The 24,972-nt window shown below is 36.0% G+C and overlaps 2 protein-coding genes across 6 annotated transcripts in view; one reads left to right on the top strand and one right to left on the bottom strand.

Moving 5' to 3' along the window:
- The window catches only part of LOC105287966 (FH1/FH2 domain-containing protein 3), a 134,410-nt gene extending 113,070 nt beyond the window's left edge, over positions 1–21,340 (top strand). For 3 of the 5 annotated variants that reach the window (XM_026967869.1, XM_011353869.3, XM_011353870.3), the window contains 9 exons: positions 2,692–2,853; positions 3,377–3,559; positions 4,760–4,879; positions 5,495–5,629; positions 6,116–6,258; positions 6,755–7,022; positions 7,523–7,646; positions 12,643–12,813; positions 20,255–21,340. In XM_026967869.1, coding sequence (XP_026823670.1) covers positions 2,692–2,853; positions 3,377–3,559; positions 4,760–4,879; positions 5,495–5,629; positions 6,116–6,258; positions 6,755–7,022; positions 7,523–7,646; positions 12,643–12,813; positions 20,255–20,328 — 1,380 coding nt within the window. In that variant the 3' untranslated portion in view covers positions 20,329–21,340. Of the gene's footprint in view, positions 1–2,691; positions 2,854–3,376; positions 3,560–4,759; positions 4,880–5,494; positions 5,630–6,115; positions 6,259–6,754; positions 7,023–7,522; positions 7,647–12,642; positions 12,814–15,195; positions 15,283–20,254 lie in introns of all 5 variants that reach the window. The other 2 variants (XM_011353872.3, XM_026967870.1) reach the window with 2 other exon arrangements.
- A 157-nt stretch (positions 21,341–21,497) lies between these two features.
- The window catches only part of LOC105287962 (peptidyl-prolyl cis-trans isomerase FKBP14), a 55,587-nt gene continuing 52,112 nt past the window's right edge, over positions 21,498–24,972 (bottom strand). The window contains exons 3-4 of the mRNA XM_011353865.3: positions 24,141–24,253; positions 21,498–23,589 (exon numbers count right to left, since the gene is read on the bottom strand). Coding sequence (XP_011352167.1) covers positions 23,401–23,589; positions 24,141–24,253 — 302 coding nt within the window. The 3' untranslated portion in view covers positions 21,498–23,400. The remainder of the gene's footprint in view (positions 23,590–24,140; positions 24,254–24,972) is intronic.

Below are 24,972 nucleotides of genomic sequence, written 5' to 3'. Positions count from 1 at the left end.
TTTTTTAAATGAACAATTTAAGAAAACCTACAAGTTTTTATTCTGTGAGTAGAATAATTTAACTCTAACTCTTTTTGAGTTAGCAATCCCCAAGTCTGTGGGGGAGACTAAATGATCAGCATCATTTTCAATAATTTATGCCGGAAGATAGAAGATAAAATATATGTAGATATGAATAATTAAGGATACGCATCACTGAAATTTATATACATATTATTATTAACCAGGATTTTTCGTGGCTACAAAAGCTTTTTGCTGATTGGCATTGTGCCGAAGCATTGCAATCGAGTAAAAAACACAGTCGTTAATTACCGCAGTAATTACACGGCGTGATTATATCGGTTTCCTCTTACCTGTGTACGAGTATATCGCACATGTGTGCAACTAAATCGCGGCAAAAGATACCGACGAATGCGACTGGGTTGCGCGTATTTTTCGAGCGTTACTGAAAGCTGCCGCATTATTCCTCCGTTCCGGCCGTTTCCGACGCCGCTCTTTCTCGCCCTTTGAACTCGTCTAGCGCACCGATAATTACAGTCGACCCGTGCTCATAAAAAAGGGCGAAAAAGTGGCCGCGCGCCAAGAAAATCGCGAGCTCAACGAAATAAGAAGTAAAGAGTAAGCTGTAAAACTTGCCTTCTCGATGCGAATAATGACGTTGCACAGTTGCTTGCACCCGTTCCGCAACGTTGTAAATCAAAACCGCGGGAACGTCGCATATTTCACACTAACCGCACAAAATTGCGGAATTGCAAAATGCACGAGATATTAGAAAAATAGTGATTATTCTAGAGAAGTTTATAAAATCCATTGTTGAAATAACGGTTATAATATTATCGATAATTGGAACTTCTAATTATTATGACAAGAAGTATTTATTCTTCCATAATAATGCAGATAATTGTATAATAGTAAATATTTGCAAAGAGATATTGTAGAATAATATTTTCTAATAAGTGTAATCTAAAATTTCATTTTTATTAGTAAGTAATCTAAAATTTTATTAATTAAAAAAAATTATTTAATGAATTTCTTATCTATATCTCTCTGTTATGATATAATATTATGCATTTCTACAAGAATACATTTATGCGTTAACCTCATAATCTTTACCCTCGTAAAATATGAGTAGAATGAGTGTCAGAGTAAATTTCGATCTGCATTAACTTTCACTCAGCTTTCTGCTCGACCACATATGTATCAAATAACATAGGATAATTTAATAATGCGGTTAACCGTTACTGTATCACATAAGGATAACGGTTATGATAATGGTCATGATTATGATCGGCGGTTGAGATAGCGGAGATGGGGTGGTGATGGTGGTGATGATGGTTTCTGCAATCCAACTAATCTTCTTCTTGTATTTTTGGCAATGTTGTTGGTGCTCGCACGAAAAAAAAATGAACGAAATGGCATGCTGGAATTTTACAGGAGGTGAGTCTTAATTCCTTAACTTTCCGCGCGGTTTTCGTTGATCATTTAATACACGTGCATGCAAGTTCCCAGTGCATCCTCACACGAGTGCGTTTTGCTGTCTGGCACGATCGATATCGTCTCTCGTATCGACGATAATACATTAATTAAAAGAGACTCCACGGGGGATATTTCATTTCGCGGAAAGATTGCTACATGCACTTTCGCTGTTGTAAAGGTCTCGCGCATTTCTCACGCGTGGCATTCCTCGATAATTAACATAATTGGCTGATCCGCTGTGGAACAATTAATAGCGGATGTTGTTGCTAACGTTATCGTGACTATATGTGTGATCGGTAATAATCTTCGCTTTCAATACATTTCCGTATCAGTTTTCAGTGAAGCATGTAGTGATGTTTTGTCAGTGTAATGACTTCTGATTTCTGTGTTGTGTATAGTGCACCCTTCATTTTAGAAATACTTGCGCGGAAGTGTTTCCTTACCTTGCAGTCCTTTCAGTTGTAATCATTTTCACATGTACTTCCACCACAGTTGATGTGATTAGCGTTAAAGTAATTCCCAGTTTAGTCTTTCCCTTTCCTTAAAGGGAAATTCCCTTTAGCAACTAGAATATTGTGTGTGTAAAAGAGATTTTGTTGTATTAGAAATTTATAAATTATTTTACTTGATGATGTGTGTTTTAATTAAGATGTTATTTCAAATTTATGATATCATGATTTACGTACCGCTTTCTACTTTGATTCATACCGATTCTACACAAACGGTCGAAAAACTTGTTACTCGGATAAAATACGATATTGTGATCTACGGAAAGAGCTATGAAGGGATAGCTTCACGATCTTATCGTCGCATGATAGTTATTGGATGTATCGAACACAAAATTGTCCACATGAGTTTTCGTCTATGCAGCCAGACAATTTCGATGAAGAGTATTCGATGTCGTTTGCACATCTTCACTTCCAATCAAAATATTGGCTACATTTTATCCCATTTTACTGATGTTTCCACGTATCTCACATGTATCTTTTTTTCCACCGTATTTTCACGAATGTACACGATGTGTCTTAATATTTAGTATTGTAGTACGTGCTTTCCTAGCGAGATATTTGTACGGAAAGAATATTGATGCACGATAATAAATACTAATCGATCGCAATAATTCCAAGTGCTACGGATTAATACCGAGAATGTCAAAGTTGCATCGCGCACGAACGATTGCGATTTAACCAAAGTTCTTCCATTGTTGTTGGCAAGCAGAAGCAGCAAGAGATGAACAAGAACAAGGAGATCATTGTGCTGAATCATAAAAGATCAAACGCTATTAATATCGGCATGACGAAACTGCCACCACCGAGGTCCATCAAGACGGCGATTCTGAAAATGGACGCTACTATCATGAACAGAGAGGGTATCGAGGTAAGAATATTTATATACTTCGTTCATCTACGAAGTTTTATTTTTTCAATACTTGTCTTAAAAGATATGCATTGTTAAAGAGTCATAAGATTAAAGAACATCCTTTATATGTTTATCTGCAATATATATGTACATTCCCGAAGATGTAGACGTGCACAGTATTTCAATCGTTTTATAAGATTTTCGTGTTAAAGTGGAAATTATTTTCAAGAATCTTGCAATCTAAAGTTTTAGTTATCTTTCATCCTTCGTTCATTTCAATTCCGTGGTTTCTACCTTACATTTGTTCTTCGATTTTTGTTCGTATGTTGAACGTTTGTCCAAATGAATAACACCAATCCCCCTTTAATTTACGACCGACAGGATTAAAAATTTTCCAAATTTCTGTTCACGGTCGACCTAGAAATTCAGTTGAAATGCACCTATATACTTTCGTTTTCAAATTTATTCTGATTTCTCTAATTTCCGATTGGCTTCTTTTCTTCGTTTGTTCCTTTCCTTGTCCTGAAATTCCCTACGACAGAAACTTCTGACGATGCTGCCTACCAAGGAAGAAAAGTCCAGGATACAAGAGGCGCAGGCCGCCCATCCTGATCTTCCTTTAGGATCGGCCGAACAGTTTCTTTTGACTTTGACGTCCATTTCGGAATTACCAGCAAGATTGAAATTATGGGCATTCAAACTAGATTTTGAGAACTCCGAAAAGGTAAGTCGTAGTCTTACGCTAATAATATTCCTTGTTGCTAATGCACAGTTTAATACTAATTGTAAGGTCTTTTGTGTTTTGCTTTTTATCGTGTTTGTATAGAAAATTATTCATTTGATTGATTGCGAGTGCAAAATCAAGAATTTATCTTTCAAATAAATAACACTATTTTATTTAAACATAAAACAATTCGAATTTTCTCGTATAATGTGTTATGTGTACATATAATGTAACAAAAAAATTAACTATTTATTAATATATTTAATACAGTTTCAATTTTTATGAATTAGACATGTCCTTTTCTTATTTTTGTTTACCTGATTTATTTATTTATTTCATCATTTATCAATCGCAATTTAATTTATCAAAATGGATCTGTTTGCTTTGTTAAATAATAATATTATAAATGCCTATGCGTAATTTCGATTTAAAACCAGTACGGTATTTATTGGACTATTGTATCTGATTACATAGTGACAAATAAATTGGCTTTTCTTCTACTTTCTTTCTCTCTTCTTCTACTTGCGTGCGAATTTTGTTACGAATATCACAAAAATGATGAAAAGGAATGCTAGCAATGTAGGAGAGGAAATCAGCGGCCAGAAGAGCATTCTCTCGGCGCATTTCTTCAACGACAAAATGGCAAATTCCGATATTGTGCGCGAGCTAAGAGAGGTCACTCGAGGACCTGACTTCCCTGCATTGCTCGGCTGCAATCGAAGTGCGAAATAGCTTGCAGCTCGAAACACTCGAATCTTTTTGTCTCCGCGTTTGTGTGCTTTTGAGATGTGAGATATATCGCTTTTCAATCAAATCAAATATTTGAAAAATTATCAAAAAATTGATAAAAATAATATTAATGAAAATCTTTTTTAAAGCATGAGTGTTATTATTACAAATGAGCGAATAATAAAGCGTCTCATGTATCATGAAAGGACTTTTAGTATTTGCAATATATTTCTGAGAATATTAGATTTTGAAAATTCCACAAGAAATATACGCGCCACGAGAATGTCCGCTTGCATAAAAATGGCTTCCTTCCTGCGCGGCTCGGTTCCGGTTTTTCGCTCCCGTTATAATTCGTGAATTAACGACCACGCGAAACCCCGTGCAACAATGCGTGTGTGTGGTCATATGAAAATCAATAGGATGATGCATGAGACGAGGAAGTAAATGTGGGCCGGTCTTTGTGACTTTCAGGAAATCGCGGACCCTTTGATGGATCTGAAGCAAGGTATGGAGACCTTGCGAGTGAATAAAACGTTCCGCGGGATTCTGAGCACGCTCCTTTCGATCGGGATATTCCTCAACGGAAATGAGGTGGGTATTGAATGCCAGCCAAATGATATCCGCTTAATCCGTCTATCCCGCAATCTGGCGGGCCCGCGGCAGCCTGAAACCCGACGATATCGATAATTTTGTTCTAACTGTTGGCCGGGCGAGGTGCCTCTCGTGCCACCTGGCTGACTGCCACATTTTTCCGAAAACAATCTCGGTTTAATGCGAAGTTTTGCTGCAATCACAGTCCACTATTTATTCTCAGAACAGTGCTGGAACTCTTGATAGTTTCGCTGAAATATCTACCATAAGGACGTTTCAGTAAATTGATAATTATGATATGTTATCTTTTGAGGCACTGCGATAAAATATTGAAACACGTTGCATAAAAATCTCAAATATCACGACGTTAGTATGTGCTAAAATATTCAATAGTGCTAGAAGTATGATATTCATCCAGTCACACTATAATATAGTCTACAGTATAGGAACATTATACATATATAAACTGATGAATATGTATACATTTCGTTGCAACTCGGTTATAGCGTTTGTCTGCAAAGAGTCGCGAAAATCTCGAAATTTATGAGCATCGAAATGGGACGTGTGATTTTCCCATGCGATGCATCGTGTCAGGAAGACTTCATCCTTTTTCAGGTGAAGGGCTTTCAGCTGGAATACCTCGTCAAAGTACCTGAAGTGAAAGATACGGTTCACAAGCACTCGCTGCTTCATCATCTCTGCCATATGGTGATGGAGAAGTTTCCGGATTCTACGGATCTCTACTCCGAGGTAAGGACCAGTTAGCACTGTTGAAAGCTAAGAAAACTTTACACTTCGTCGTGACGCTGCGACAGTACGACTCCATTTACGAAAATCACAACTGAGTATGTTTGCTCACAATTTTTCATTGCAATTTTATTTCTATTTGATTACCTATGTCGCGCGTAGAAGTATTGAATCTGGCTTTTTAAAATGATTTTAAAATTTTCTCCTTATAATATTAAAGATTAATATTATAATCTTGAGAAGAAAAAATCGGGACATATAAATTGGAATAAAAACCAACAGCAATTCATTTATATTTTTCGTAATTTATACTCTTATAATATTATGTGAATTTTTATATCTCTTCTATATAATAAAATCAAAACTTCTTTTCCTACAGAGAGATACATTTTTTCCTAACTTTAATATTATTACATCAATATCTTGACATATTTTTTGAAGACAATTGAAATAATTTTCTTGGCACCGTCAATGTGGTTACACTTTTAGATCGGCGCGGTAACGAGAGCCTCTAAAATCGATTTCGATGAACTGGCGGCGAACATCGCGAAACTCGAAAGCGAGTGCAAAGCGTCTTGGGACCATCTCAAGCTCATTGCAAAGCACGATGGTTCCACGATGATGAAGGTCAAGTGAGTATAATCCTCATCGAGTTTTTCCGTCCGCGAACCAATTTCCGAGATTCTCTTCCCTTTCTTCTGCCGTGAACTTTCCTAGCTGCTCGCGTTTAAGGAGTCCCGAGTGACTTCGATAAATTCGGGGAAGAGCTTTTTTTTTCAGTGAAACTGGCTGCCATCCAAGTGGAGCCTCCATTAATTACTAAGGGGACATTTTCTCCTCTCTCGAGTTTTTCCATTTGTCCTTTCAGCTGGCAATCATTCGCATTGCACTTGCAATCCTCCGACAGACCTGCCATTTTTATCTCTTGCACCATCTTTAATTTCTTTTATCTTGACAAAAATTTTATCAAAAACTTCACTCTTTCGCGCGTTTTAGAATAAGTACAATGAAAAATATTTTCTACAATAAATGCTTCGCGAGAAAGATTTACATGTTTTTCTTTCGCGATTAGTTGCTATAAAATATATGTTCTTAAAAAAAACACATCGCTTCCTTTTCGTGCCGCAGAATGTCTGATTTTCTTGCCGACTGCGCCGAGAGGATAATCGTCTTAGGCATCGTGCACAGACGTATCATAAACCGTTTCCGTAAATTCATCCTGTGGCTCGGTATACCGCTGCATAGGATACAGGACACGAAACCGAACGAGTTTTGCAGAATTGTGTCCGAATTCGCTCTGGAGTACAGGACCACCAGGGAACGAGTGATACAGCAGCTCGAGAAGAAAGCCAATCATCGCGAACGCAATAAGACTAGAGGGAAGATGATAACGGAGGTAAGCCACTTCTGTTTTGTATCTTTTTCTCTTTCTTCGAAATTCTCTCGTAATATTTCTCAAAATTTTTCATTCACCTGTAATTGTATACATGAATATAAAATAATTCCTTTTTTTGACATCGTATTTATACTTAAATAAATTATCTAGATTATATTTAGATTATCTCTGTCTTAATTATATTGAGTTGTAACAAAAATCCGTAGCATTGTTTAATTTTTTTCAATGAAAAAAAGGTGACAAGGTGTCTGGAAAGATGGAATCATGAAGCTACTGAGATGACAAACGTTAATAGAACAAGCATATGTTGAATAAATATTTATTCATATATATATAATTATTTTGTCTTGGAATTTGAAAACTAAAATAACGTTATGAACTTTTGTTACCCAATATAATTGTATCATGAGACCTATGTTTGAAATTGTCATTAATGTTACTTTTGTAAAATTTTGCATGTGCGAACTCGTTGTAAAGTCTCAATATTGCTTTTATTACAGGTCGGCAAGTTCCGTACAAAAGAGGATCGAGCAGATGCAGAACTCAGGCAACTACTTGGCAGTGACATCTCAGACGTCGAGAGTATCCACGGCACTTTACCATGGCGAAGACAGAGGAAAGACGGTGAGTTCTGTTAGATTTTCCTCCGGCATTTTCTCCTACAATATTATATTTTAACATATCTCTTTATCCTGATTTATTTCTTTTTCCATTGCATAATAAATTGTATATAAGCTTATAATACCTAAATAATATGCTGCGCTGCACTGTTAATAACTACAAACGATTTAAGCTGAAAATAAATTGCTTCAACTGCAGAATGCCAACGTAATTATTTCACGATAAAATATTTAACAATCCATTATATTTAATTACGTAACACAATATTATATTAAAATAAATACAAGAGAAGAAATGTTAATTGAAAAATAGTTTTAATACGTTTCTCTGTGTATTACAAATATAATTATTTAAATATATATATTACATCACAAATTATTTACCATTTTTTTTGTGATGTAAGGATATATTTTTTACAATTTAATCGGACCTTACAAAATTATTATTTGTAATGCCATCCATATTATCATATTTATCTATTACATTCTAATTGTTAAGAAAAACAACATAAAGTGCACAACTTTAGCCTCTGATGGCATTCATGAATCAAGCAGAAAATACGAATCGAACGTGCTCTTACTCCTGCGATCAGACAAACGAGATTTTATCACCGCGAGCGATCACGACGGAACATGACGGTGGTGTACTAGCTTCTATTTAGCGTCGCTTTTAACTCGCGCGAAAATAACGCGCGGCTCTAAAAGGCGGTGGCCACGTCGGCTATTCCACAGCGCGGATAAGAACAAAGTGCGAGAATTTCTTCTCATCTCCGTAATGCCCCAACTCGGTGACGGCGGCGGCGGCGCGCGCGCGCGCGAGATAAATGTCACCCTTAAGCAGCAGCTCTTGCAGGCAAGATTTAAGGATAGCGTCGGGTCATTTGACGACATTACCAGAAAACGAGAAGTAAATGCGTCGTCGCCATCCTCGTGATTACACGGCGCGTTCGCGAATCTACAATTTTCTTTCCCCCTCGTGTTTATTCGAACGTGAAACTTACCAGCGCGTACCCGGTAAGAGTCCCCCCATTCGTTATCTTCATTACGTCCCGCGCGAGGACTTACTTGGCAAGAGTCTCTCTTTTACGCGACTCGGAATTTTCTCACCCGAAATTTTCGCGATGATGTTCGCCGAGCTGCGTTATTCCCGCGTCGCGCCGTTAAGCTATAAATGTAACTCGGCTGTAAGTAACATTATTATTTGGTTGCGAGAGGAAAGCGCCAGGGTGGGATGTCTTCGATGGTCGAGCGTGTTGCTTTATAAATTCCGTATTCATGGGAGAAAAATTTCAACTTGAGCGAAATTTTGTTCGCCACTCGCTTCTTATCGCGCTTTACGCGTACTACACGAGATGGTAACTTCGCCTCTCAAGAGGGCAGAATGTAAAAGTAGTTAACTTCCAGGGGGAATATTTGAAACGACGTGGATATTATTCGAGTCGGCGCGGAGGAATATCGCGCAAATAACAGCTGCTAGTATATTTATTCCTAGTATTTGTTCAAAAGAATTCGGTTGGACTCGATGTTACAAGTTTTATCGCAACATTGTTCGCGAACTTGCTATCTTTTCCATATTTTTCTTTTCTCGATTTTCTTTTCAGCAACTCTCCACCAACTTTCCATCGTATTTCTTACGTGCGGATAAATATTCATTGAATGTAGTTAGCAAGTCTATTATATTTCTTTTACATAGAATACTGTGAGGATACTGGATATATTTCCAACATTTGTTGCTGTCGACTGAAATTTCAACTGGTGACCTAAAACTTAGAATTATTCACAGTGTAATATAAATATAATACAAATTAAATTGTACATTTACAAAAACATTTTAATTAGTTAGCTAGATTTGTTAAATTTCGGATTTTATTATATTTCTATTTTTATTGATTAATTTTATTAAATCCTCTTTAATAGTATTTAATAAAATAAAATTTAATAAAAGAATAAAATTTGAGATATTCTAATGATCTATTATGATTAATATCGGATGTCCATATTGAAAATTGCTTCGAGGATCCACTCAGGGTATGAAGATCCATCGTACGATCAAAACTCGCGGTAAGGCCATCCCGGGAAACAGATCCAACATGGGAACTGACATGTCCTGGATCTCGTAAGACTATATTACGTTGTAACCGTGGATCACCACTTCCCAGGAGAAACGTGGAATTTTTATTCCTGCTCTCGCGGAGGAGGGTTACGCGGTGGATTGGGCTGACTCGAGGAACAAGGGTACTCACCCCAGCTAGCACCGTACGGCTCGTAAACCCAACCACCCACGTGCATTACCGCGGCTGTGGCCATCATAACTTTTCTTTCCTTTATTCCCGTGTGTGCCCCGACATAAAGTATCTAAACGTTCCGTCTAAGTCGCACTGGTGTTTCCAGCTGGATATGATGGCCTTCGAGTCTCAACAGCTAAAAAACCCTCGAGTTGTGTGAGCAATGTGTAGCGATTTCTAGCTAGCGTTTTCTAGTTGCAACGTTACGTTTGTTCGACAAAGTTACGAAATAAATCGCTCGATGGGATGTAGTGTCAGTTATTATACACAGATATCAACAAATCTACTCTTATTTTTTGATTCTTTACGTTAGACTTCATAGTATGAAATATTGGGTTGGCCAAAAAGTAATTGCGTTTTTTTTTTATATAAATAAAAGGCGAATTTTTCATGGGAAACAAAAACTTTATTAAACAATATATTGTCCATTTTGTTTGATTATCTTTTGCCATTTTTCAGGCAACTTCATGATTCCGCGCTCAAAAAAGTTCTTATCTTTTTCAACAAAAAACAATTCCAAGAACGATTTGATATCCTCATCAGCAGTAAAGGTTTTACCATTCAAGGCGTTTTGCAAAGAACGAAACAAATGGTAATCTGATGGTACCAGGTCTGGCGAATATGGTGGATGTGGTAACACATCCAAGCTGCAACAATTTTTGACGAGTGACCAAACTTGTACGTGGTCTAGCGTTATCATGGTGAAACACAACACCTTTGCGATTCACCAATTCTGGACGTTTCTGTTTGATGGCATCATTTAATTTATCCAGTTGACGACAGTATACGTCTAAATTAATGGTTTGATTCCTTGCAAGCAGCTCAAAATACACAATATCTTTAAAGTCCCACCAGACTGACAGCATAATCTTTCTTTGGTGAATATCTGCTTTTGAAGTGCTTTGAGCAGGTTCATCACGCTTGCTCCACGATCTTTTTCGTTTGACGTTGTTGTAGATGATCCGTTTTTCGTCGCCTGTTATCATACGTTTCAAAAATGGATCATTTTCCTCACGTTTCAAAAGAGAATCGCAGATGTCAATACGCTTAGTAAGATGAATTTCTTTGAGCTCATGTGGTACCCAAATATCGAGTTTACTAATGTATCCAAGTCGTTTTAAATGGTTTTCAACACTCGATTTCGATATGTTAAGATTCTCGGCAATCTCTCGTGTCGTTAAACGCCGATTGGAATCGATCAGTGCCTTTATTTTGTCATCATCAATTTCGATTGGCCTTCCTGAGCGTGGTGCATCTTTCACATTAAAATCTGCAGATCGAAATTTAGTAAACCAATTTTGACACTGCCGCAGTTTTAAAGCATCTTCGCCATATACGTCACATAACTTTTTATGAGCTTACACAGCGTTTTTCCCTTTTCGGAAGTAATAAAACAAAATATGACGAAAATGTTCTTTTTGATTTTCCATTTTGAAATCGACGGCAAACAAACAATTGTTAACGAAATCGTGTACTTTCTTTTTCTAAAACAAGCTTGAACTGTGAGTTGTTAACCTACATAATGAATTTGCGGTTTAGAATGAAGTTAGTTACATTTCAAGACATGCATGTCCATCTATTGGAAAAAAACGCAATTACTTTTTGGCCAACCCAATATTTTGCAATTGTTTGATCGAATTTCTTAACGCTCAGGCCTAATCGGAATCCAGATCCAATTAATTAAAATTTATTCACGTAATATTTCCTCTATTTAATTTCTACATTCCGAAACCTACGATTCATTTCAATTGCTTATTATGCAACGAATACATTAAGTAGAACATGTTATCGGGATCTATATATCAGATTAGTAAGCAAGAAGCTATTTGAAAACGTTTAAGTGCTTCTCACAGTAGAGTAACCATAGAAATGAATTGTCTGGATTGACCTATAGTCGTCAAGAAAAGCATAATAAGCGAGACTTAAGACCTTTTCTTCCTCGTTTCGCTTCGTCCATGAAAATTCTATTACCACCCTCTCTCGTCCTTTGCCTATCTCATCTTCTCTCCCGCAGTTTCTGTATCGGAAGTAGATGGAACGACCGCTACGATAGCTTTCCTCGGACGAGTTTGAAAGAAGCTTTGAAAGAAATTCTGTGCATTTGACAGTTTCGAAGTTTCTGTCCCACGAACTGAGGTGACTACTCTGTAGGAAATAAGATGGTGAGGTGAGGTGGAAGATGAATCCCGCAGATGCGCGATTTTCTGTGAGAAGTCGTCTTTGATTAAACACTCTCTCCCTTCTGACTGCATCTCGCATGAAACAAACGAAAAAATTTACTTCTTCAAGTATGTTACATCGAAATATGTAGGTACTTAAATATAATAATTAGAAGTAATAATAGCGCAAACATAATACTAGTTTATCGGAAAAATAGATACATTAAATAATAGCTTTTTTTAATGAAAAAATTGATAATTACAGTAATTTCTTTGATAAAGATTATGAACTTATGAATAGATATCGTTTTTTAAATTTAGAACAGAGGAACATCTATTCCCCAACTGTCAAATCGATTATGAATAATTATTTATTCATCTCTAACAAATTATTAACGTACCAATAATTAATAGTAAATTACTATTACAGTATACATAGACTAAACATGTTTTGCATAAATGAAACGGAGATGAAGAGAAATATTACTTTGATGACAGCGATGCTATTATTACGAGGAGTACGTAAAAAGTAACAAGATGTATTATTTTGTTTTAGGACGTATAATTCCGCTAGGTCCGGTGCTCAGGGATGAAAGCACCAATGGTAACTTGGCTGACGGCGTCGACGAACTGCTGGAATCACTGGTGAAGACCGCGACGAAAACTCCAGCCACCAGAACTACGCCACGCGAACGCAAGAGGACCAGACACGCCGATCGTAAGTCTTGTAAGTGTGACCCCAGCACCCTGCACCCAGATTCTCCTCTCCTTTCTTTATCGATCGATTTCCGCGTCGAGAGATTGGATCTCTTAATTGAGACAACAGATTCTTACAAGTCAGCATATCTGTAGAAGGAATACGATCCTATTATCGCAAAAGCGTTCGATTTTTAAATTCACTAAAAATTACATAATAATTTCTATACAATACCATATGAATACGATAATTCAAGAATTTTGATAAATGTGCGTGACGAGCTGCAAATTAGATAAGATATTATATAATATAAAATATTTATTATTACACGTATGTCAATTATTATATTGTGATAAATTTTAAACAGCGCATTTTATCGCAACTGAACAGAAAAATGCATGCCAGTAATGTGAGAATTTGCTATTAAAGTTCTATTGGCAACAAGCAATGTCGGATGCTAACCATGGAATTTTCGAATAACTTACGGCACCACGAGAACTCTGAATTATTCGGTGTGAAGCATACATTATCGAGAACGGTTGGTCCACGGATAGAGCTGCTGGGTCACCGGAGTCGATCGATAAACGAGAAGTTTGGAGACGACGTCGACGCCCTAGATCGAACATGCGATCGTATCGTCGATGTAATCCTTTTTTGTTTTGATTTTCTATGCACTTTATTAGCACCAATCTATCTTCATTTTTCAATATCCGCGCTCATGTATCTATCTTATTGTAACTCTTACAGTCGATCTCGTGATGTATTATAGATCCTATATCCTAGAATTTTATTCAAAATAAGATAACCTAAATAATCTCTTCGAAAAGGAAATGAGTACATATGTCATAAAAAATAATAATAGATAATACAAGACAAGTAAGTATTATGCATATTATAAGATATAAATATTTCATAAGCTTATATAAAATTTCTAGTAGATATTCTCTTTCTGATAATCTTTTCCTCAAAATTTTTTTCTTTAAAGTATATAATTTCTAGTTTTTCAAATTTAGAATATTGTGCAATCAAAGATTACAAAATATATTACAATTATTAAATATAATATTTTTGACATTAGATATTTCAATATTAAATCAATACTTGAAAATTATAGTTGTCTCTGACATTATTTGGAAAATAAAGTTTGCTTTTCTTTCATACTTAATTAAATAAATCTCCTTAATTCTCAATATTCATTATTTTGATAATTAAATTATCATCAAAGTTTTGCTGAGGAACATCATATTTAGTTTAAAACCATCTTGAATTTTTAAATTCCTTTTATAAATAAGATTTCTTCCTGAGTTACATTTTATAGAATATTATACATTTTATGCCGCACAGAAAATCTAGCTGCATAAGATTTTCTCGATATAAAGCTTATCGATTAGAAAAATATTTTCGCCAGGAGTTATATTCGTTAATGACAACGGAGTTCATGCATGAGCAAACATGGAATCGGCATTGGAAAATCCAGTAGTTCACTCGAGATAATGTAACGCCGCATATATGTAATAGTGGTAAATTATACTATTCCTCCATTCCTATTTTGCCCAATTGATGATCGATCGCGGTACGTGGGAGATCGAAATAATCCTTCGCCGGGCCGATAACGCGTAAATCTCACCGTAATCCGATCGGCGAGTACGTTGACCGATCTTTCCTCCCGCGATACTTATGATAAGCCGGTTCAGCACGCTCTCGAGCGCGCCGAGCACGTACCTCCATCCCGCCATTGTTACGGAAAAACGGCGTATTTAACTTCAACTAAAGCGATTTATACGTCTGAGAACTGAGAAATGGTTCTCTGTGCGATAACTCCTAGTAGAATCCCGAGTTTCGCAACGCGTTTACGCGAGAATATTATTATTTGCGCGTTTTATCGCGTTTATTAGAAAAGCTGTATATTTACACGTCACATAAGCGTCACGTGTTATAAAATATGTAATATTTTACATGAGGAAATTGTGTCTTTGTTATATAATAATAATAAAGGTGCGGGTTGGTTTGCTAGACTGTGATAGAAAAAATCCAAGCACGCATATAATCCGTATATCAAGAATGATCTGTAAAGAAATAACATTTGTCGCTACGACAGCATGGTCGGCCTGCGGACAATTTTCCAAAAACTCTCGGAGGTGGAGAATCTATCTATCCCGTTTCCACCTTGTCTTATCCCGATCAGACCTTCGATTATCCCTCCCTAATTAAAATGCCATGGGTGATCTGCGGTGGTGGTCTCACTTCATTTTCATTCTCAATGACTTTTACCGATGGAATCGGCGGTTAATTCTGACACGGAACTTAGGGCTCTGGCACGTTCCGATAACTTGACTTCAGTCAAGATTAGCGGCAACGCTTGCTAATGGGGTGGCTTAGCGTTCTTGCGTCTCTTTTCTTTCTGTCCGACAGTGAAGCGATCGCGCACTCGGGAGAACAACACCACTCCGGAGGGGTATCAACCCTGATGGGCCAGGTTTCGTGACCCCTGCGATTAAGGTTCGGTTTCCTTCTTTACGGTTCCCCTTTTCTTCTTGCATCCAGCATGACAGTGCTCGCATGACTTTTGACCTGCATAATATCTTTTAACTGTTCGAATAATTTTACTAATACATACTTATCTTCGGTTTATTTACTAATAAACTATTTTGTGTGTGTGTGTGTGTGTGTGTGTGTGTGTTTATAAGTGAAGAGTTTAAAGTTTAGAACGTGAATACGAATGCGAAGTTGATATTTATTCGATATTTAGTAGAGTTATTTGTTCTTTTTAAAAAAATTTGATTTAGAGATTTTATCAGGAAATGTATATGTAGGTATTACGTTTTATTTGAAGTTATTCTGATGGAAATAGTGAAATTTCAAATTTATATTTACTTTTTTATCACATATTACTAGTGTTTATCTTTATTCGACCCATCATTATTAGAAAAAAATCGGAACGTTTGAAACTTTCTGAAATAATAAATTTTATTAAAATATTTATAACTCAACTTAATACATAACTACATATATCCTGCGCGAATTTTACGGAAATGTATTTTATTTATCACAGAGCATAAATTATTATAAATATTATATAATTATTATAAATTATTATTATAAATTATTTCAAAATATCGATAAATTACGATAAAATACGTAATAAAATGTACTTTTAATGAGCAATCGATGACGGATGTTACGCGATCTTGATCAAGATTGAGAAGTATTAGTGTACGTATTAAATACGAGCTCTCGCAGAAAGCCGAAAGCTATTCGCAAACTTCAAGACTTTGCTTTCGGATAACCAAATACGTTAAGATCCCGCGTCTTAAACTTGGTGCAATTTAAGTCTCCCATAATATGCATATAAGTGGAACTAAATTGCGCTCGTTGCCCTAGGGGCAGGGGGTGGGTGGGGTAAGTAAAAAGTTCACTTCCTAAACGAAACCTGCACTCGGGCGATGTCTAAGTTTCTTGACTTAATAGAGACTTACGCAACGCGAATGTCCTTCTTGCATGCGAACTTTCGACGCCCGGTATAAACCCACAGCGCTTTTTATCCATTTGCATTTAAAGCTCGATACAAACGTGTATTCTTGTTGCATTCGTACTATGTTTGCGCGGAAGTATGCATATTTATAAATAGAATTTTTAGTAAGATTACGTTTTATCACGTTCGAGCGTAATATTTCTATGGAAATTGGTCGCGTGCAAACTCCAATCTAATTCACCTTATACTTCATAAGCATGCTCAAGCATATCGCGTTATGCGATATGTTTGAACATGCGATATGTAAAGTCAGTTTCTTTCAATTTTATTTATTAGAGAACACATTCTAAAAATGTATAGCATCCAATTATTTAGAAAAAGAGACAGCGCTTTTTGAGTGAATCTTAAATTAAATTCATTGAAAATGCCTAGAGATAGACTTTTAACACTCTTAGAATGTTGAATGTTTTCGACATTACGTGAAAGGCCGTCGATGCCTGACCTGCAAAAGGTCTGCTTTTGCCAGGATACTCGCATCGATCCGTTCAACGCAGTAGCTTGCTCGCGAAATTATTGATGCACCACGCCTGGATTGGCAACAAATGATTTATCGATATTCGATTGTTTCAGTATAAATCACTAAGTATGCTAACGTCAGACATAAACCGTCAATTTGTGATCTAATATTTTATACATAACTGCAATATTTTGCAGTTAAATAAATATTGATTAATTTATTAATTGTTGCCGGAGAAAGAATAAAAGTGAAAGTTTATTATAACTTCTCTAGAATTATGTTCTAACAATATTTCATATTCTTTATTAAAGGTGAAAATTTTAATTTTTAAAAGATTTAATATTATTTATTTTAATACTTCAATCTGTTTTGATATTTACTGATATTTAGATTTAAATATTTAAGCAATATTTAAAATATAATATTTTAAATTTAAGCAGATTTCTATGTTTACTGCAATTTAATATTTGATTAAATTCGTAGTATTCAGAATTTAATGTGTAATTGAACTTAATACTTATTAAAAGAAATATTAACCAAGCAGATGTTTCCATTAATCACGATAATTAAAAGTATATATAAATACGCCATGACGATTAATTACTGTTGTAAAAACTTGTTAAGCGACGTACATTTGTAATTATGTTAAATGAAATTACGTAACACAGTATGTTTGTAACATTTTGGCGTACACAAGTTCATTATCTATACACGTCTCTTTCAATGACTAATTACTACAACAACCTAGCATCAGACAATTTATTACACTATAATAATATATCGTATATAATACTGTATTACACTATAATAATTACATTGGTCAGTGCAGTACAGAGAGTTTATTCACTGTTTCCAGTTGATGCAAAAGCCGATAAAGATATTTGATTAAAGCGAATGCTAAACGAAATCGCTTTGTATTCCATTAACAGCACGCTTACAACACGAAGTTCAGGATCCGCCTATGTGACAGTCCTTTGTCATAGCATACAACAGGCGAATAATCAGCTCGCGGACACTTCATATTTGTAAAGTTTCCGCATGATTTAATTGAGCAACATTAAATTGCAATCACGAACAGCTCGAAATTGCATTGATCCTGACGACAAGTAGCAGGAAGAAAGGAAAAAGGAAGAAGGAAGTGTTATTACGTGCTGTATATATGATAGATTTTATGGAAAAATTATAATTTACCGCGACAGTTTAACGGCTCGAACGTGATACGATAGAAAACCGAGAACTCGCTTGCATGAAAATTTCAGCCATTTACGCGCAGATACGCGTTAGATCGCGGTGAATCAAATGAGATCTGAAATTTCACACACAGTGATTTTGTTACATTTACAATTTAAACAATCTTACGGATGCCAATTAATTTATAACTGCTGCAGAAAACATTTCTTTTTGCTAAATTTATTTCTGATTACATGATAAACGGTATAAATATTTGAGCTTAAAATACTGCCGTCAATCTTATCGTAAAGAGAGAAAAAGAGAGAGATATAGATTTAGGTTTATGTTTTAACTGATGTAAAAATAACAAAAAAGATCAGAGGGATTGCAAGTAATCATCAAAAGAAAAAATGCATGCGCAATTGCATTGAAAGAGTCCTCTGTTATGCGATACTAGATGAAAGAAAATATTGTCGATATCGCGGCATCGCGGTGATAGCATCATTATTTCCAAGTAGGTGGTTTCCAAACACATTTAATGCGGCCGTGTTATCGATTCTTTGTTCGCAGGCTATAATGAAACCCTAATTACCGGACAGTACACTAATTTGCTATCGACTTTAATAAGCAAGATTGATCGTAGTGGAAATAAAAATGGTAGAATAATCGAAATTATTGCGCTTTCCCGCGTACCACATATTCTTTTTGTATAGATTATTAATTTTTAACGTTTATTTTTGTAATATTTTAAAATGCGTAATTGTAAATCGAAAAGAATTAGAAATATTTATTTAATTACCGTAACGAATTTTAAGTTGAAATTCTGCATAAATATAATATGTTTTTATATTTTTATAACATTTAGATGTGTATGTCTCTCTCTCTTTTTACTACTGTTTGTATAATTTCAAATCCACCAATCGCCAATTTTAGCCATAGCTGTATTTTCAGGGATTTATTTACTATCGGACATATTGACAAACCATCATGTCAACTAATCTCTCTCGCGGCAAATTAACTCTGAACTAAGTACATGTGATCGAAATAATGCGATGTGTAGGAGAATTTTGATGTACATCGATGTCGTTATTAATAGTTCAACTGATTATGTCAGTATTTCTATAATACTCGATATATAAAACAGTAAAATTAGCAAGTTTTTTATCGTGATTGTGTTCCAATTATGTTTAATCTGATGACGCTTACGTCATCTTGAGTGGTTTAATTTTTTATTGTTATAATATATCAAAATTCGATATCTTCAAATTAATACGAAAGTTGATTTTAAATCTAATCTTTATATTTAAATTTATATTATGCTGAAAATATATACGTTGAATCAAACACAACTCAGCAACAATATACTTTCCGGTACTCGCGTAACCACTTCTGTTACACGCGATAGCAAACTCGATATCGAGCTTTAAGATATGAGGCTAGTGGTCTCGAGTATGATTATGCAACAGCTCATTAATTAAGCGTCGTCGAGCCTAATACGAATTTATCTCAACCGTCTTAACACGAAAGTCGTTAACGCAGAAAAATGTTAATTTGATACTCTGTACGTCACGGGCCGGCACGAAGGTGCTCACGCAATACTGAAATCTTATCGTAACTCATTGTTTGTAACTCAGTTGTATCTCCCTTTATTTCCACAGCATGCACATTAGAATGACACAAAAGAACATAAATCACGATATACTTACTTGTTGTTTTTTTATTATCTAATTTATTATCTATTTCGCACTGAGAGAATAATGCTTTTAAAAAGCCTGTTTTTTCTGTGTGTTTTTCGTCTTTTTTTACTTGAAGCCAATCTACATAGTTACATATAAACTAGGAATGCAAAGGATATCAAAAACATTTTACAAACCTTTTATAGAAACTTTATAGAGACGCAATGCAGTTGCGTCGTTTTATTCTAGCTTGTCAATTTGTATCCTCACGTATGGCTTTTCCATTCCTCGCTTTTTCGATTGGACAGAGTTCATTGTACACGAATTGAAAATCTCGAAGCAGACGTGGTGCCTGTCAGGTACGCAATAATATTTCGAATACTAAAATTTTTAGTTTCGTTGTACAAAATCTGATAAAGAAATGCCAAGACATTTCTCTTTATTTTATTAAGTCTATCAGCATATTTTTCACAGGAAAAAAGTATCATAAAATACATCAGTTTATGCTATTGCGTAAAAGCTGTGAAGGAGATATAAGTTGAATTGTGAATAAAGAGACTGACTCGTGCCACGTTTGCTTACGATCAGGTGAAAAGCATTATCGGTGCCAGCCATAATGTTGCGCTTCTCTTTCAGTGCGTAGAACGTTGAAGAACGGTCTCTCGGAAGAGGAGAAGAAGCACATCGCCGCCTACATCAAGGGCTACTGACTGTGATAATATTCGAAGGCTACGACATGCTCTCGCGAGACGAAAAAGAGAACAGAACGTCAATATCACGAAGAGGTGAAACGGGGGAAGTTCGGCGAATGGCACCATGATCCCTGTCCATGTCTCGATTATGGGATCCTGCCTTCCGCTACGGTACCTACCACCTGGACAAAGTCAAACTGCGATCGCGGAGCTCGACATTCGTGGCATCCGCGTGCATGCACTCGTCATTCGATTTGCCGAGACGAAATAACAAGCAAAAAAGAAAAAAGATGAAATACGTTCTGTCGTGTATTAAACGGTGATTAAGTATTAATCGGTGATTTAGGCTTAAGCGAACGATCAAGCGAATAGGTTCCTCTTGACGCGTATTTTAATGTGTCTGCCTCGTAGGGATTTCTTTATTTCATAGGAATTGCCTTGTTACGCGCGCGTACACGTCCGCCATGTTTTGTAGAAATTTTCCAGTTGCACCGAAAAATTTCTTTTATTCGGAAATTTCTGAAAGATTCGACGATTTGCGATTACGTAGAATTTTCTGTACGTTCTATTTTCTTTTCTTTGAAAGTTACGCGCCTTGTTTACGTAATTATATATTTTACGTATCAATCTATACTTGTTACACTTCTCGGAAGATTCACTTGAACTATGACAGGGTCGACTTGACAATCACATCTAACACCACGTGCCTCGACGAATTTTTTATGATCGATCGATCGATATTTCAGGTCGCTCGAACAGTCTTCCTGCTCGCGTCGATCTGTTTACAACGAAGGGATAACTATTTTACATATGAATACTACATATTAGAATGATTCCTGTCAAATAGCGAACGTATCGATATATACCGGATGATGTAAATCATTAGCGACATGATTTGCCTTACGGGAGAAGAAACATAATTACTTTAATCATCATTTTATTATCGCGTTTCATAGAAGCGCATAATCCCAATCATTATAACTCTCTGTGAAAATGATTCTTGAAATAAAACGAGAAGCAATTATAAATACTGGAGAATCTGTAATATCGATCCTTTTTCTTCCCCGTAAATAATCGTTCTTTCCATATTAACTCAATTTATTTTGATTCTAAAAAATCTTCGAACTTTTTCAGCTTTTATTTTCTTCAATATTAAAGGTAAGTATTGAAATAAAACAACTGCGTTATACAATTACCAATGTAATGAATGTAATCAGTATAAAAAGTACAAGCTAGTTGTTAAATAATTGTTACATAGAATCAACGGTAATTTTTATTCTTGCTAAAAGATTAAGTAGCATAGAAAGGAATTCCGAATAAGAGAAAATTTTAAGTATAAAAATAATTGCGGGTTGTAGAAATATTTCGAATATTCTTCCCAGAATTATAAGCCGCGCGTGTGTGAATGTTAGTTCAGACGGGGATGCAGAAATTGAAAGAGGTGGTTATATAACAAACTGTGCTCGAGACACACGATTTATTAGTAACCTTCATCCAACTTTAACAACATACAATATAATGTGATAATAAAAACGTATCAGTTAAAATGTAATAATGATAGCGACGATAAGGAAGGCTCGCGTAAGAGCGACCACATTCATCTGCACTGCACATACTCAGGATATTTCTTCTTCCTCTTCTTCCTTGTCATCCTCTTCTCGTTTCCTGATGTGAATATCGTACGCGCGACTCTCGAGCAAGGAATCGTTATGGCTGGGATAAGGGAAATCGTGAGGGAAGCTTTGAGAGGACAGAATGCGTGTGATTTTCAGCACCATATGCGCGTCGATGCTTTGAATTACACTAACATTTATAATCATGTAGAAAAAACACTCTCTCCGTCACACTGTTCTTTCGTTCTCTATCATCAATCTCTCGCTTTCTCTCTTTATATTCATATAATAATATATATATATATATATATATAGCGCGGAACAGCCTCTCATTTCACGCCACGACAGTGCACAGTCACTCGAGCAGGCATTCGTGCATTTTCCGTTTCTTTTGTTGTGATATCGTATTAAAATGTACAACAGCGTCGTTGCGCCGGAATGTCGTTTTCTGCCTAGGAATACCCGGGAAATTTCCGTGTTGGGTTTTTATAAGATTTTGTGGATCTTTAAAGTAGTATAAAAGAAAATGAATCAAATACATTATTCAGAAATTAGCAATGACAATGATATATGTCGCGATTTAATACCGGGAACTTTATTTTCTATTAAAAGCAATTTTATCTGATAAGAAACGATAACTGAAGTTTGATTATTTTGTAAATAATTTGTAATCAATTAAGACGGAAATTCCATTCCATATAAAATACATATAAAAATTAACTAATAGCAAACATTAACATTAAAATATAAAATCTTATATACTTTATATCAAAATTATTATAAAGATAAAAACAAAATAACGAACGATTCGCAGATATTCCTAGTAAACTGTGCCAGGATCAGGGGTTCAAGTGGCGATTACGCCGGAAGTCGATCGAGATTCTTTCTGCAGGTTCTCAAGTTAATGCTGTGCGTATGTAGTTCGCGGGATGTCGTCGCGATTCTCATTCCGAGCGAACGCAATCGTATCCTCCAAGCGAAGGTCTCAAAAATCGGAAAATCTTGAAACTCTACTCAGATTTAGAGCCGTCGGACAGTCCGCGAGGTTGCGGGTGACTTTTCCGAATCTCCCGCAGCCCCGAGAAACTCAGTTTCACTTTACGGATTTTCCCTGTATTTTTCGTTGTCGATCTCTCGTCGAATGTCCACTTACTCCCGGAAGTCTCCCGCGATCAAGGACACGAATGCGACCCGACGAGTCGGAGATTCCCGAAGGGCGCATCCCTCTCTCGTTGCTGCTAGTGTCGGAGAAGTTTCCTGATAAATCCGTTGGTTGGTCTTGCGAGTTTGCGTACGCGTGTGCTCGGGACAATCGATCAATGGATCCTTTGGGAATCCCCGAGAGCGGGCTCGAAGAGGTGATTTTATACAGAGGTGAACACGTGGTGGCGCGGGATACGACGGCGTCGTCAACGGCGAGAGCAATGACGGCGCCGACAACGGCCGCTCGGAGACGCGACGGTGCGGGACGAAGGCTTCAAAGCTCGTCGTGCTTCGGCCCACTGAATTCGTCGTGGGAAATGAAGCCGTTCTTGTCCTTGTCTTCGTGCTGGAAAATTTCCTCCACAAGCTTATCATGGTCGGCCAACATCTTCTTTACGTCGTCGTTCTCGCCGGCGCCGGCCTGCTCGGCCTCTATTACCTGCTTTCGCAAGTAATCGCTCACCTGTAAATGAAACAAGATCGATCACGTGTAAATTAATTACGATTGTTATGCATAGGTAACGTGACTATGTATAGAATATGGGTTTACAAGCTAGGTTACTTGTTAGGTTTTACATGAATGTATCAAGTATATTACAACGTACAGTATGCTTTGAAGTATTATTACGGAAAATATTATCTTCTACTTTACATAGAAAAATTGCAGTTTTATTTTTTCAGTTCTGATATACCGACTTTCAGATTTTTAATGATAATATAATTGCGATATATCACAAATAGCATCATTTGTATTAAGTTATTCTGGTTTCTTTTGTTATGTCTTTTATACCTATTATGATATCATGCAAATGTAAAAATACGATTCTAATAAAGCTAATAAAGCATTATAAAAAATTGATTAAAATATAAATAAATCGTGTTAATATCAGTTAAACTATTGAGATAGGAATAAACAGCTTATTAAATGAGACTTTTGTAACTCTACTTCTCTACGACCAGCACCACAAATGGCCCAAACGAAAAAACTTAAAGTGATCTTGCCATTGCTCTCACCTCCTCGCGGGACAGCTGGTTGTCTTTATCGGCATCGATTTCCTTGAAAACGTTGGCGGTTGGAGGAGAATCGCTAATGTTCATGAGCTCAACTTCGAACGTAAGAGTAGCACCTGGAATTAATAATAACTTTTTCTATTAATAACTTGTATAGTATATAAATTAATCAATTTACTTGATTATTGACAACAATAATAATAATTATTTATTAAAACATCTTATAATAAATCTTTATTTTATTTTATTTCATAATTGAATAGGTAGGCTAATTATGTATATGATAGAGGCAAAAATGGCAGAGAGAGCATAGTATTCATAGGAACTAACTAAAAGAAGAACAGTTATAGATAGATGGCTATCATTTTTTCCCTCAATAATTAATAAAATATAATTTTAAAACATTTTTTTATTGTGCATATCTGCACTACTTATTACAATTACTGCGACATTGTTTATATTTAAAGATATCAATAGTAAAAAGACAGTTGGAAGAAAATATACCGTTACCTTTTAAAAAAATTCATCGACAGAGAATTAATCGCGCACCCACGCACACACATACACACACGTTCGTGAATAGCGTCGCATACAGAAATTCGATCGCCAATAACGACGCCTATAGATATTCGAAATAACAATGACCAGCAAATTCGGCCGGGAGACTAACGAAGTGCTCGGCACGAGAGGGAATGCATACGCGAACCCGGCACGTCCAGCCATTAATTATGGATGGTCCCGTCGCGATTAAGCTGGCCCTAATGAAATATGGCGCTTAATTATTCACTATTTAAACGAGTGAAATTAATACGGCGAATAATAATGCGCCGGGACC

Source organism: Ooceraea biroi, chromosome 2, assembly GCF_003672135.1.
Source record: "Ooceraea biroi isolate clonal line C1 chromosome 2, Obir_v5.4, whole genome shotgun sequence".
Taxonomy (NCBI): Eukaryota; Metazoa; Arthropoda; class Insecta; order Hymenoptera; family Formicidae; genus Ooceraea; species Ooceraea biroi.
The sequence above is the reverse complement of the archived record's forward strand: the minus strand, read 5'-3'. Positions and strand labels throughout refer to the sequence as shown.